Consider the following 13,786-nt stretch of genomic DNA (forward strand, 5'->3'; position numbering starts at 1 on the left):
GCTAGGAACGCCTTGTTTATTACCCGTTAGCCTACGCTACCGTATACCTATAAGTACTACCAAACCTATCCTAAGACTATGCTGAAAACGTCTGATCTAAACCATGGCCTACCAGATGCCAACAGTTGCCTAGCCTTGGCTACCAACAACAACTCCTTATACTAAAAATTCAATTTACAGTTCATGTTACGTTAAAATCAAAACAAGGCGGGAAAGGCGTCTATTCGCCTAATTCTGTCACTTACTAGCTCAATATCTTCAAATCCTGTTAGAACTAAGTTTTTCAATAATTCACAGCCAATACCCCCGGCGCCGACGACCAAAATTTTGCATGATTTGACGGAATTGCGAAGATTTTCGTCAAAAATACCGGCAACGCGAGCGGCCATGATTGCAGTTGACAAAACGAACGCTCGGAGGGCGCTTACTTTCTCAAAACAATTTCGTCGTACCTGAAGTTTTGAGATCTTCTTCTTTCTCTTCAGCAATAGTTTGTGATCTGCAGTAAGAGGAAAACGACAACGAAATCAAATACCCCACACCACAAGCATACTGCAAGTGCTAAAAACGATTAATGGAAAGAGACGGAACTGAAATTACTTGGAAGCCAATATAGGCTACAAACACACACACACATACACACACAAACACACACACACACACACACACATATATATATATATATATATATATATATATATATATATATATATATATATATATATATATATATATATATATATATATATATATACATACACAGTTTTTCAGTTTTACATATATATATATATATATATATATATATATATATATATATATATATATATATATATATATATATATATATATATATATATATATATATATATATATATACATACATACACAGTTTTTCAGTTTTACTTTATTTCTTTTCTAGTTCGTAAGGAATCTTATTGGGTAGTCTGGGTGCAGTGTATAGTTGAAGCTTATTTTTCCATTTTAGTGGCATTTTGGGTGCTTTCATTTGTCCATTCTCCTATGTAAAAGTAAGTTCCGGGTTGTATATTTCTGCATTACAGTATATCGCTTAGAGTTTTTGTCACATGTATGCGTATTTCATAATTTTGTTTCTCACTAACTGGGTGCAATGCGTGGAATTTGGTAAGGGTAAACTTTATCTCGTATGAATTACTATGCTTTAATCTTGGGTCTTTCCAACAAGTTGGGCATATTAGTTCTCTAGTATACTGATTCCAAAATTTTGAAAGCTGAACCATTGTATTAAATGATTTACGTGTCCGTAGACACTAATACTCTATGGGTGCTTAAGGCTCAATACCTGTTGATCCTGTATTTTTTTTTATCATATGAGCATTGCACCATGTCATGTTTCATCCCTTCGGTTTTAGATTTACTGTAGCAATCTTTTTTAATCCATTTGCAAAGTTTACCAAACTTCTTTGCCACGGGTTCTTACCTTTTTCAATGTCCAACTATCGGCCACAAGACAGGTAGTTTTTCCTTTTTTTTTTTTTTTTTTTTGGGGGTTCCCGGAGATCTTTTTCTGCACGTCTGCACATGGCAACGTTCAACGCACTCATCCAACAGAGAAAGAAACAGAATACAACGTAACGAACTGTATGTAACCAGTAAAAGATACAATTCCGTCGACAGAAACCATGCAATACAGTACCAGGAACGCCAGAAACACATGTTTAGGAAACCTTTATATCAAAGTAAAGATAACTGGTTAAAACTGAGATAAAGTGGGTTCATTTTTAATGACCACACATTGCAGGGAACAAAACAGAGCAAAGTATAAGAACGGAAGAGCACGAACAAAAAATGAATGTCATTATGGGGACAGTTATGACTGAAACACAATCTTTTGAATGGTGAATCTATATGATAAAAAACCAGTGAAATACGAAAAAATTATTGCTATTAGACTCTGGTTAATATATTTAAGTAACTGTGTAATGGATAAATTAAATTACTGTACTGACACCTATCCAAAGATTATTATCATGAACTGTTAACAGAAAAAATGCAGGAACGAATGTATCAATTAGTAGATCATGATCCTCCCTAAACAACTAAAGAACTTTTGAAGCAACTGAACTAGCGCATGTTAGAAACATACCGACATAAAGATTTCTTACAGGAGCAAGGCTAATACAAGTAGTGGTGAATAGATAACACTAATGATACCATTCTCACGAATGACTAGACATCAAAACATATTTGCTGATTATGTAAGATTAACTTACGTAGAATAACTTCAGCTAAATTGATGACAGCAAAAGCAGAGCAGGAAGAGTGATGAATAGGTCTAAAATTTACGTAAATTAACCAGTGGAAGACGTAGTTAATTTGTCGTAAGTGACAGCAATATCGAACCGCCGACAACTCTGGGAACGGATAACTGTAGTTTAGTATTCTTAAATTACTCATTTTTACATGTATAAAGAAGCCAAAGATGTAACTGCAGAAAAAAATGCATTATAAAAGCGATTGTGACCCATTCAAGTTTACAGAATACTGCAGACACTGTTTCTACGGTATTCTAGACAATGCTTATAACCTCATTAATGAAAATGGAACGAATCGTGTGCAACATTAAGGGGGAAAGCGAAGAGAGAACTAAGGACAGATTTCAGGAGAGGTGTCATGTAGAATTAAATCAGTTCAGCTACATAAGATAAGAAGGATTTGGGGAGGAATTAATGCTTCCTTCGACTATTATGTCTCTATTTGAAATTCCTATTTCGCCTCATTTACATCGAAGAAGGTATTTTCTCGTGTTTCATTCGTATACTCATTTTGCTGCATTTCCTTTATCACACGAAGAGTTAATAGACAGTAGACGTGTCTCCTAAAAATGTGTGCACGTCATGAACTGCAATAATGGAAATAGCAATTAGTGATAATGATGACAATATTTGTTAATTTTGCCTCTAGCGGATGAACGACGTTCAAAACTGATAAAGTACAATGGCGCCATCTGTTGCCTACGTACTTATGAAATTACACGGGGTAGATGTTACCTGACGTGTAACCTCACTTTGAAGCAATAAAAGCACTTTCATAAAAATCTTATAAGCGTAAGAAGAAATCAGGGTCAAGGGCTCCTGCTAATTATCGTGCCGAAAGGTTTTTAAAGCCGGACACAAATATTATATTCTTTCGCCTGAATATAAGCAGGCAGACCTATAAACTAGTCCTAGAAGTTAACTTATTGGACAGATAGTTACATCTGTAGCATCAGAATATTGCAACCAAAGCAGATCGACTCTGTCACCTAATGAGAACTTGACAATTATTACGTTATAAACAAGACAGTCTTTAGGAAAGAGGTAAGCCCACTTCTCTGAGCGACGCAACATTCCAAGTTCCACCAAATGACGGGTTGGTAAGAAAGGAACCCTCTTGTTCCTAGAATTAGTTGAAGGCCAAATGGTTATACAAAAAAATAGTAATAAAAAGAAAAAAATAAAGAGAGCAAAGTTAAAAAGTTGTATAGCGACATAAGCTGCATATTTCCATTAACCAAAGTACCTATGAGAAATTATTTTTATTTGTAAATGCATCTCCATCATGTCAACAGATTTCAAATTCCCTTCGGCAACACATAGCAGGCTTTTAAAAAACGCTGGTTATATATATATATATATATATATATATATATATATATATATATATATATATATATATATATATATATATATATATGCAGTGTATAGGCTTACAAAAGATTCACTTTCCATTTTCCACCAAGTTAGTATCGTGAAGGTAAACCAATTAAGGCTCCATTTGCAGTAGTGTAATGCTTCTTAAACATTCTCCGATAGGAGTTTTGTCAGGTGGCGCAGAAATAATCTGATAATGAAGATAACTATGACAATAATAACCATGGCGACTGTGAAGACCACGACATTCGAATAGACCGGTAAAAAACTATAAATAGATGATGCAAAACGCTTCACAACAGGTAGTGCAGAATTTTAATCTAAAAAGCGAGATCAACAGTACACAACTACCCATCCCCTCCCCCCTTAAAAAAAATCAATCAGGTATGAAGGACTAGACATTTTTGGTGCGGCAGTCAAAAAAAGGGGGTGGGGGAGACAGACATGATTCAAGGTCACTAAGAGGTTGAATGGAATCGATGGCAAGCAAGCAATGCGAAAGCAGATTCTTCCATCTTCGACGGGGTTAGACTAAAATTCAGATTTCTCCAGGAAATTCACGCAGTCGGCGAAATGGGAAGATAAAAACATCACTATAAATATTTCATGTTCATTGCCACTGGTAGCACGTAATTATATACCGTTTACTCGCAGATTCCGAAATCGAACCCTTATGTGCTGGATACCCTGCTCTTATTTTGAATCTATTTTAAAACATTCAACTGTCTTAAAGTTCTGAGAAACCAATTTTCTAAACTCCGAAAGGAGTTCTGAATGTAGTGTGTCAGGCAACTTATACCCTTATCTCTATGTGCTTGTCAAGATTATGATGATTTTATTTCTTATTTACGGTAAATTTGGGCTACAAGATAATTTCAAGTAGATGAGATATGATAGCCCATTTTTATTTTCTTTATTATTGAAAATAACACAGCTGTCAGAAAAACTTAACCGATGTGGAAACGGCTCAAAAACAAAGAAAACTGCGATAGTTTTGACGTGTCTGGCAACTGTGTAAAGAACTTGCAGCTGTTTGAACTGCTGAAACTGGGTCTAAAAATTAAATAATCCTGAATGGGGAATAATTCGGCTCAGTTATGCCACCCATTCACATTTATCCTGGATTCCCACGGAAGAGCTCTTCTTACCTGAGAAAATCGGTATTTGCAAAGTCATGCAATCGAGAAAAGTTCCAGAATTCTTCGTTCAGTCACCCGGCTTGCTTATTACATTCTAACCGGTCCACGCCACCTCACACTCTCAGGCGGCGGACCAGACAGTTGTTCTCCGGGAGAATACGAGAAGGTAATACCGTCCTTTGTTTTTAACACATGAGTTTTAGTGTTTATTTTTTCATGTGGAACATACCATTGCGTAAAAACGTAACATTTTGCCGGTAAATATTGTGTGGGCAAGCACTGACAGGGAACAAGTACACCGATTATATATCTTATTCTTGGTGCTACGGAACTTGACATCTGTTCACATTCGTGGACTAGCTTTATATCATTTAATGTCTGTTTATAAACAATCCCATCTCAACTGTTATACGAAAAAACCGGATGAAATTAGTGTCGCAGCTTTGGGAAGTGTTGTTGTCATGGGTAGCGTGATGTTGTTATGGGTAGTGATGTCATGGGCGTCTGGCTAAAGTTGACGCTCCGTTCCCGGTTGGTGGGAGGACTCGTGTGGGAGTTGCATGCCGTCAAGTAAATTGGTGTGAGTAAGCCAGATTAAATAAAGACCTCTAGTTACTCCTTTCGTGTGACGGTCAGCCCGGAAACATCATGTTAAACAAGAGTACCCTTGAAGAAAATATGACAAGCTGGGGCAACATCGCTCGGGTTTAAAACGGAGAATGTTTGCACATTTCTTTTTAACGGGAACTGGAAAAATGAGCCAATCTCGAAACTAGAAGTGAAAGTATATGTAAAACGACGAAATTTAAAGCTACTTATATAAATCTATATGGCATTAAAAAGCCGGTTGTTCTTTGCATTGTCGTCGCCTTGCGTGCTTGATAAATCTACCAACGCAAGTAGTACCCACGCCCATCTTACTCCGTCTCATCTCTGTGTAGAATATATAGCTGAATTTCATGTAGTTAGAAAACGTAACCTTTTTAAAGCCTTGACCAACAGACGACACACTTCTCGCTTTGTTTACAACGACACATACACACACACACACCCCTCAAACGCACACATACACTATATATATATATATATATATATATATATATATATATATATATATATATATATATATATATATATATATATATATATATATATATTGTGTGTGTGTGAAGTGTACGTTTGAGGGCGTGTGTGTACGTGTACTTATGAATGTAAACAAGGTGGGAAGTGTGTCGTCTATTTGGTCAAGGCTTTAAAAAAAAGTTACGTTTTCTAACGACATGGAATTCAGCTAATGTTTCCAAGGACTCCCATGTTTGTCTCGCAGGATACCCTCAAACCGTCCATCTAGACTGAATATCCTCTCGCTTTTTTTTTTTTAACTTTAAACAAAGATTAGATTTACAAATATTCCCAAACAGTTAAGATACCAATATACTATTATGCGACTGTCACTATTACGTTAATATTTGGGCAGATATAAGTCAAGTCTATGCATGCAAAACCTGCTCATCATCAGTCACTTCATGTCCATGAGTATTCCTAAGCAGCACGTCGACCTTGTGTGTATGTGTGTGTACTAATATATATATATATATATATATATATATATATATATATATATATATATATATATATATAAAGACGGTTGAAGGAGGAAGTACATCTCAGGTGGTCCATATAATACATTTATTGCAACGTTTCAAAACACAAAGGTTTCATTTTCAAGCTATAAAGATAAAAAAAAACAATAAAATCAACATTAAAAACGCTAAAATACAAATACAGGACATAATACATTATATACAGCAAAATTAAAAACTAGTTGTAGCTGGACCAACCATCAAGAGAGGAAGGAAGGACGAAAGTCAGAAGGAACAAACCAGAGACGAAAGGCAACAGCTCACGTGTGTTCAATTGGGGAACAAGTTGTTTAATAAACAAGGACTCCTGGATTGTCAGTAGTTTGCCATTCGGTGCCCGTCCCAATATTTCAAAATCTTTGTATTGTATGTTATGTTTGCATTTATTGGCGTGTTGCCTGGTGTTGGAAAATTCAGGACTAGCAAGTTTGCTACCAGTTCGATAGCTAACGCCCTTATGGGAATCAATTCTGACCCTTAGTAATCTCTGTGTGGATCCCACGTAGGTCCCTAGATTACATCTAGGGCAATTGAACTTGTACACAACACATGAGATCATCAAAGGGTCAAGTTTATCTTTAAATTTAAACGAACTACCCAAGGTAAGTGGATTTGTCGGGACGATATTAAATTTAATAGCTGGTATATAATTAGATATGAGTTTTCTAAGTATATCATAGAAAGTTTGGTCATGGATCAAAGGTACATTTGCATAAAACGGAAGTTTAGGCACATTAGGCACGGAGACTTTTGGAATAAAAACGTTGTTAAGAAGTTTAAAAACATACCTGTGATAAAGTGTGGTGGGAAAATAATTACTTGTAAAATATTGATGTAAAAGCTGATTTCCTCGTGAAAAAACTCCCAACTAGATGTTAATGAGAAGGCACGATGAAGTAATGTAAATAAAGAGTTTAATTTAAAGCCATAAAAACAATTACTATAAAAATTTGAACCCTAATTTTCTTCTGTAAAAAGTTTATCAAGACTTTGACACTTTATTATCCTTTCATAGTAAATTTTATATTTGGGTGTGCCCTATTAATAAAATCAAGAAACCTCTCAGCGTCATACTTTGATTTAAAAAGAGCAAAGGTATCGTCAACGTACCTTTTGTAGAACGCTCGAGGCATGTAGCAGTGTAGGCCTAAACAGAACCTGGAAAGGTAAGAAGTTATTGCCGTTTAAGTGAGCCTTTATTTTTTATTTCAATGGTGAAAGACTTAATGATTCGAGCGTTTGGTGCCTATTATATTTTTAAATGCTTATCGAGTTATGTTTAAAATGCAGTAGAGCTTAATTTGAAGCGTTTCATCTCCATTTAAGCTTAAACCTAAGTTTGAGATTGAAAGGTTTATATGGTTAATTTCGGCACAGTAGTGTTACCATCGATTTGAACAGTTGGTTCAGAGAAAAAGCAGATTAGTTCCAGTTTTTTTCGTGCTTATCTCAGTATTTTGAGTACAGGTACAATGTTCATTTCTTGTGGACGTGAGTATGATTAATTCAAGTACAGACTAAAATCGCTGTGTACTGAGCGTTATCACTAAACCTGACACATCGTTTAGAACTCCGATCGACACTGGTTGAGGCCGATCCAAGTCATGTTGCCTAGCATTCACAGCAGCAAACTCGCACGTTCATGTAATTTCTGCGCTTTCGTGGCGCTAAACTGTTTGCTCGTCCAGAGTTGGTAGTTCTTCCTTGCCGTCGTTAAATACACAATATAATTTTGCGAGTATTCTTATGTATCATGTACATTAATCAGATCAGTTAATGACTAGAAAATAAAGAAGTAATGAGATAAAGAGTATTAATGTGATCTAAGCAGTGCTTATGGACAATTGCTATCAAGACCCGATAAATACCCCATAAACCTCGAGGACTTGAAAGTAACCTATAATTTTAATGTGACTGTTTTGAGAATAATAAATTCTTCAACCTTTTTTTCGCCTTTTCTAGTCGTCAGTGACTGTTTGCATTTTAATATCCACCTTGCAATCAGTGATGCAAAGCCTGTTATGAATAGCGACGGACGCTTGGCATACGTGCAATCCTTCCGGTCGTTTGAGATGCGGGTCGTTGCCCGTTCTCCGCCCCGCCACCCCTGCGGTTATTTTTGCTTCCTGTCCCTCAATTGCTTGCGGTACACATTAGCAGATTTCCGACGAGAATTATCATCATTCCTTTTAGCTGGCTTTAATTACTGTGAGAACGCTCCCATGATTGCAGTGCTTATGGACATTTGCTAGGATTAGTATTCCCATTGAAGATATACTTCACCAGCATTCTTATATGATCTCATACGCAGATACGGTACTGTAAGGATACCAGATCATATATTATATACCAAGATTCGTAGTCTCCTAAAAGAGGTAAAGTGTGCATGCTGACTGTGGACGAGGTTGTTGAAAGAAATGTCAGCTGAGGAGGTTTTCATTGAAGCTATGAGGGAATTCTGAAGGGCCAGTGTCTGGTGAAGTGGTCTGAGTCTGCGCAGAAAACGAAAATATATTCTTGAAAGGAACCTATAATTAAGAGGCTTTGGGTTTGGCTCGTTCTGAGAGCACACTCGCAAATGTTGTACCCTTTGCCAGTTAAGGAAATGTGCATTCAGCTTTAACTTTGCTAATTATACATACATACATACATACATAGAGAGAGAGAGAGAGAATAATAACAGCTGCAGACTTGCTTATCAGGAATATTTAGTATCATTGTGATGTGGAGCCATATTATCAAACCTGAATGAAAAAGTATAACTTACCTTAAAAGGTAATAGCGTAATGAAGAAGTAAACTCATCGCACGACGTGGCGCGTGACCGGAAATAATTGAGACTTCGATACGTGAGTTGTCATGCTCCGGTAAATCATTGCTGTCATATTGATACTTGCGACAGACACACGAGACAGTTCACATTTTTATGCCGTTGAATCTATTTCACTGAGAATTTGTCGGTTTTCTTTTATTAGTTCAAGGAAGAACACTACTCCTGGTGTCAATACGTGGGTTTAAATTTCGGCAGTTTCTCTCTCTCTCTCTCTCTCTCTTCTGAGACTTTAAGTATGTTAGTACTTCTGGCGCCTATACTATCATTTCTATGCAAGATCTACCCCAAGTTTCTTAGAGACTTACAGATTTTCGTGCCAAACGCTAGTTATTAATGACCACAGTTAGATTACACTCTTGGTATTTCTGACATGGTTTCGCAAAATCATAACAAATGATTGCAGAATCATGTTTCAGGATAATTCCACATTCAGCTTTGAATGAAATCGGGCTGTAATCATATTTTGCCCTCCCTTATCATGGCGCATTAATTTCTTGAAACATGAGTCAACCCACCCCATTTTTCCTGTTAGGGATCTAGTATAGTCAGAGGCTTTCCCTCTGACCTAATCTACTTACAGACTGGATTTCGTCCCAAGGTCATCAATAAACTACCAGAGTTTTGGGGAAAAAGCCCTTATTGCTGCTTACAGTATACAAACAGTGTGTCCGGCACTGTCTAAACTGGAAAGCAGTTATAAATGGTCCAGAATTGTTCTGAATAAAAGCACATAAGGCTGAATAAACTGCCACTGGATTCCTTGTGAACAGTTGTCTTTTATGTCAGAAAATTAATGATTTTCTACTTCTCTTGAAACAATCCAATATCTAATAACCTGGGCTACAAGATGCTCACATTATGAATAGTGTATTTATAAACAGTGACTCTGTAAATGACATGTAACTAATTCATGCATATCAAATGACAAAGCAAAATTAGGTGAAATTTATAGCAGTTTTATTCCTTGTGGAATTACTTTTGAGCATAATGCCATCCTTTATAGTCGCCTTTTGAGCGGAAACCATGAAATTTTAGGTCAGAACCCCACTGCAAATGTGTAAATCACCCCCACATCTGCGGAACTGAAGTCAATAAATCACTGATTCGTTTTTTTTTTTTTTTACTCGTGAAAATAATATAACTTGACTAAATGCTATGTGCCGTCGCCTGGCACCTCAGATGTTTATGTATCGTACCAAATTCTGCATAAATAAATGACTATATTTACTTGTGCATCCATGAGTAACATTCTGGCATTCATCTATTTTTCGTTCGCAGATTACAAAGAAGTCCACGATGCCTCTCGATCTCTACTATCACCCAGTATCTCCTTACTGCCGGTCGGTCCTCCTCACAGCCCGAGCAGTTGGGGTCGATCTCAACCTGAAGAAGATCGACCTGTTCAATAAAGAACAGCTCAAGCCAGAATTCGTTGCCGTCAACCCTCAACACACGGTGCCTACGCTGGTCGACGGAGACCTCACTTTATGGGAAAGGTGACCTATGCCTTGCTTTGGAAAGTTCTTACTATAGTAAATACCGTAAGGACATTAGAACTTACAGCATTTGACAACATTATTTACACCTTTTTGATGTATTATTATTATTATTATTATTATTATTATTATTATTATTATTATTATTATTATTAAGTATATGTAATCTTATATACGCATTTCCTCACGTGTAAAAGAAACTCACAGCGATGACCATTTCTGTTATCTGTGTATGGTCATATGCACTCACTGAATTCTCTCAACTTTTCCTTAAAAATAAAAATGTGAATTAGAGTTTTCAGCATTATCTCTTGCCACAGAGGTTGGCATGACAGGCGTTGATGGGGAAACAGGTGCTCAAGGATTATATGAGAATGAAGTATATTATCTACAAAATAACAGATATTTTAGCTAATATAGTGCACCAACATTCCATCTGTACTGGTCTTATAATATTAAAGCAGACACTGTGCCTTTCTAATCCTGTGTGTAAAAAAGAAAGTCTCTGATTTACTTTTCATTTCACGGTAGCCGTGTAATCTGCACCTACTTGGTCAACAAGTACGGCAAAGACGACTCACTTTACCCAAAGGATCCCAAGGCCAGAGCGAAGGTCGACGCCATCCTGCATTTTGACATTGGCACTCTCGCCGCTCGATGGGCACAACTCATCGTAAGTACATGATATGGTTGTGACTTCACTATAATCAGATTGGCTTTTGTCAGTATTGGAGCGGGCAATTCAGGGTGATTCTCAAGTTTCAGTAATGCCTGGTACTTCATAAGGCAGGTAGGCCTACGTTCTGCGTCATCCTTTATTGGGGATTGGGACCAGCTTGACCGTATGAGCTCTTAGTTCAGACTGAATTGTATAGTCGGTAGGTATTATATAATGTGGGTTCACCTATGTATTATTTCACTTCAGGGGTCAGCATAGTTTTTCATGTATGAACTGAGGACTAAAAAGATATAAGAACTATCAACGAAACTGAAAATTAGATTTTGACCACGCTATGGAAAACTGATTGACCACATAATGTTGTGCAGTTTGAATAAACTTCTATGATGCTGCTGTGAACAATGAACGGAGGAAAGTAGCTGAAAATCACAAGTTGATTAATTGCCTCTTGGCATTTTTAAAGTCAGGCTAACCTGGCCGAAACAGTCAGTCTCCTAATTTCCTAACAATGGCCTGCCTTTTAGGACAGGGGTCGTGAACCTCAGTGACAGCTGCTTATTATAGCTTGAAGTTCCTCTAACAGGCAAATGAGAATTTAGTGATCAAAGTCTGCACATAAATAACATGTCATAGTACTTTTTTATGCAAAGACGTTAACTTTAATTTTGTTGTTTTTGTTTGGTTACTTTTGCTTATTATGCATCATAGTACTTTTTTATGCAAAGACGTTAACTTTATAAGATTTATTTTGTATAAAGGCACTTTATACAGATATTATGAAAGAGCAAGAAATTAATTCATTTTTTATGTGCTTGGTTTATATGAAATTTCCGTTTGATCGTTGTTCATGTTATAATTTATATAGGAAAAATCTGACTTATAATAAAGTAATCCTGGTGACCTAGTGAAATTTTCGACTGTATAAGAATCTTTGTTTTTACAGCAACCCATCAAGTCAGGCAAGGCCAAAAAGCCTTGCCAAGAGCATGTGGACAAATTGCACGAAGCTCTGGAGTGGTTAGATGGCTTCCTGAAGGGCGTCAAATTTGCTGCCGGGACAGACCACGTGACAGTGGCCGATCTCGTCTTGGTTGCGAATGTCTCCAGCTACCAGGCAGCCGGGTTCATTGTCGAACACTACGTAAACATCAACTCTTGGATTGCAAAGTGCAAGCAAGCCATGGATGGTTACGAGGAGCTCAACGGAGAGGGAGTTAAGAGCTTCGGCGATTTCGTGAAGTCGATGATCAAAGATGAATGAAGAAATGAGGGTTCAGTGTCAGAAAAAGAAGAAAATAACATGATGAATGCAAAATGAACTGGGAATTAATAGCTTACTGACAGAGTGGCAATTTCAAAAATACCATCGATACGGTACCAAATGCAGAAAAAATGTTTTGTTACAATAATGGAAGAACACCTGTTAAGAGGGCAAAGATGTCAGTAAGATATTAAGTCATTATGAAAAATTATAAAGTATGTTGAAAATTTCAACTGTTAATCATGGTTAGCTTGCATTGCTGTGGTAAATTTCATGATAATAGGATAGGTTTTTGGTAATTTTGAATGACATATCAATGAATATTACACTATGCTTTTTACTTCTCTTCCATAAGGCGCAGAAAAACTTACTATAGCCTAGAAAATGTGATAAAGTATCAAATCTTTGTGCTTTCAGGTTAAAACTGGGTTATTTTCTAAATAAAGCTTATTTTTAAAGACCATTCTCATGATGGAATTTCCTTTTTAGAACTAAATATGAAGACTAACAGAATTTCAAAGAAACGGCCATTCCAAACTGAACAGTGTCGTCACCAAGATAAGCAGTAATGAAAAGCTAAAGTATTAAGCTAAAATGCATCTAGATGAAAACGGTTTCTATAACCCGGAACAGACATTTCTTTTTACCCTTCACTAAATTTTAAAAGCCCTGAAAACAAGGTTTTTATCATGGAAACTATCATAGAAGCTGCCGTAACAAATGTTTTCTTTAAACATAATGGAGAATCGTGCCCTCCTTCAAGAACCCCAGGGCTTTTCTTTGAAAGCCTAATAGGCCGCCCCTCGCTCCCTAGAAATTTTGAGGGCTCACATTTTCAGCACTTGAAGAATATCCCCTCTCACCCACTCTAGCCCAGAAAAATATTAATCCAGATACCCACATAGGGTTAAAACTCTCAGTTTGATACAGAGGCAGAACCTCACGAATGTTGAGTGTGTTGCGTAGAGTCAAAGTCCGTGATTCGATTATTTATGGTGATTAGTGGTCCATTCACGAGAATGAACCTCAGACAAAGTAGAATATCCCTTTTACTGACAGCGGTAG

General features: G+C 36.7%; 2 protein-coding genes across 6 annotated transcripts in view; one reads left to right on the forward strand and one right to left on the reverse strand.

Annotated features, from left to right (window-relative positions):
- The window catches only part of Uba2 (Ubiquitin-like activating enzyme 2), a 43,363-nt gene extending 38,406 nt beyond the window's left edge, over positions 1-4,957 (reverse strand). Inside the window, exon 1 of one of the 3 annotated variants that reach the window (XM_067122174.1) lies at positions 4,820-4,957. Coding sequence is in view for 1 of the 3 variants with exons in the window: in XM_067122171.1 (XP_066978272.1) it covers positions 246-389 (144 nt within the window). In the remaining 2 variants the exon portion in view is untranslated. Of the gene's footprint in view, positions 1-245; positions 634-4,819 lie in introns of those variants that run through there. The other 2 variants (XM_067122171.1, XM_067122172.1) reach the window with 2 other exon arrangements.
- Positions 4,843-13,184, forward strand: LOC136849138 (glutathione S-transferase 1-1-like). Of its 3 annotated transcripts, none has more exons than XM_067122183.1 (4): positions 4,843-4,976; positions 10,564-10,781; positions 11,313-11,454; positions 12,404-13,184. In XM_067122183.1, exons 2-4 carry the CDS (start codon positions 10,582-10,584, stop codon positions 12,719-12,721), a joined length of 660 nt encoding a protein of 219 aa, XP_066978284.1. In that variant the 5' UTR covers positions 4,843-4,976; positions 10,564-10,581; the 3' UTR covers positions 12,722-13,184. The 3 variants fall into 3 exon arrangements, with proteins under 3 accessions (XP_066978284.1, XP_066978285.1, XP_066978286.1); XM_067122184.1 differs by lacking the exon at positions 4,843-4,976 and adding an exon at positions 5,332-5,390; XM_067122185.1 differs by lacking the exon at positions 4,843-4,976 and adding an exon at positions 6,768-7,055.
- The last annotated feature ends 602 nt before the right edge of the window (positions 13,185-13,786 follow it).

Source organism: Macrobrachium rosenbergii, chromosome 20 (assembly GCF_040412425.1).
Source record: "Macrobrachium rosenbergii isolate ZJJX-2024 chromosome 20, ASM4041242v1, whole genome shotgun sequence".
Taxonomy (NCBI): Eukaryota; Metazoa; Arthropoda; class Malacostraca; order Decapoda; family Palaemonidae; genus Macrobrachium; species Macrobrachium rosenbergii.

Excerpts from the sequence above, each read along its gene's own strand:
- LOC136849138 (XM_067122183.1), top strand. The coding sequence starts at position 10,582 with ATGCCTCTCGATCTCTACTATCACCCAGTATCTCCTTACTGCCGGTCG. Across the intron at positions 10,782-11,312 it reads GACCTCACTTTATGGGAAAG|CCGTGTAATCTGCACCTACT; the intron begins GTGACCTATGCC and ends ATTTCACGGTAG. Across the intron at positions 11,455-12,403 it reads CTCGATGGGCACAACTCATC|CAACCCATCAAGTCAGGCAA; the intron begins GTAAGTACATGA and ends TTGTTTTTACAG.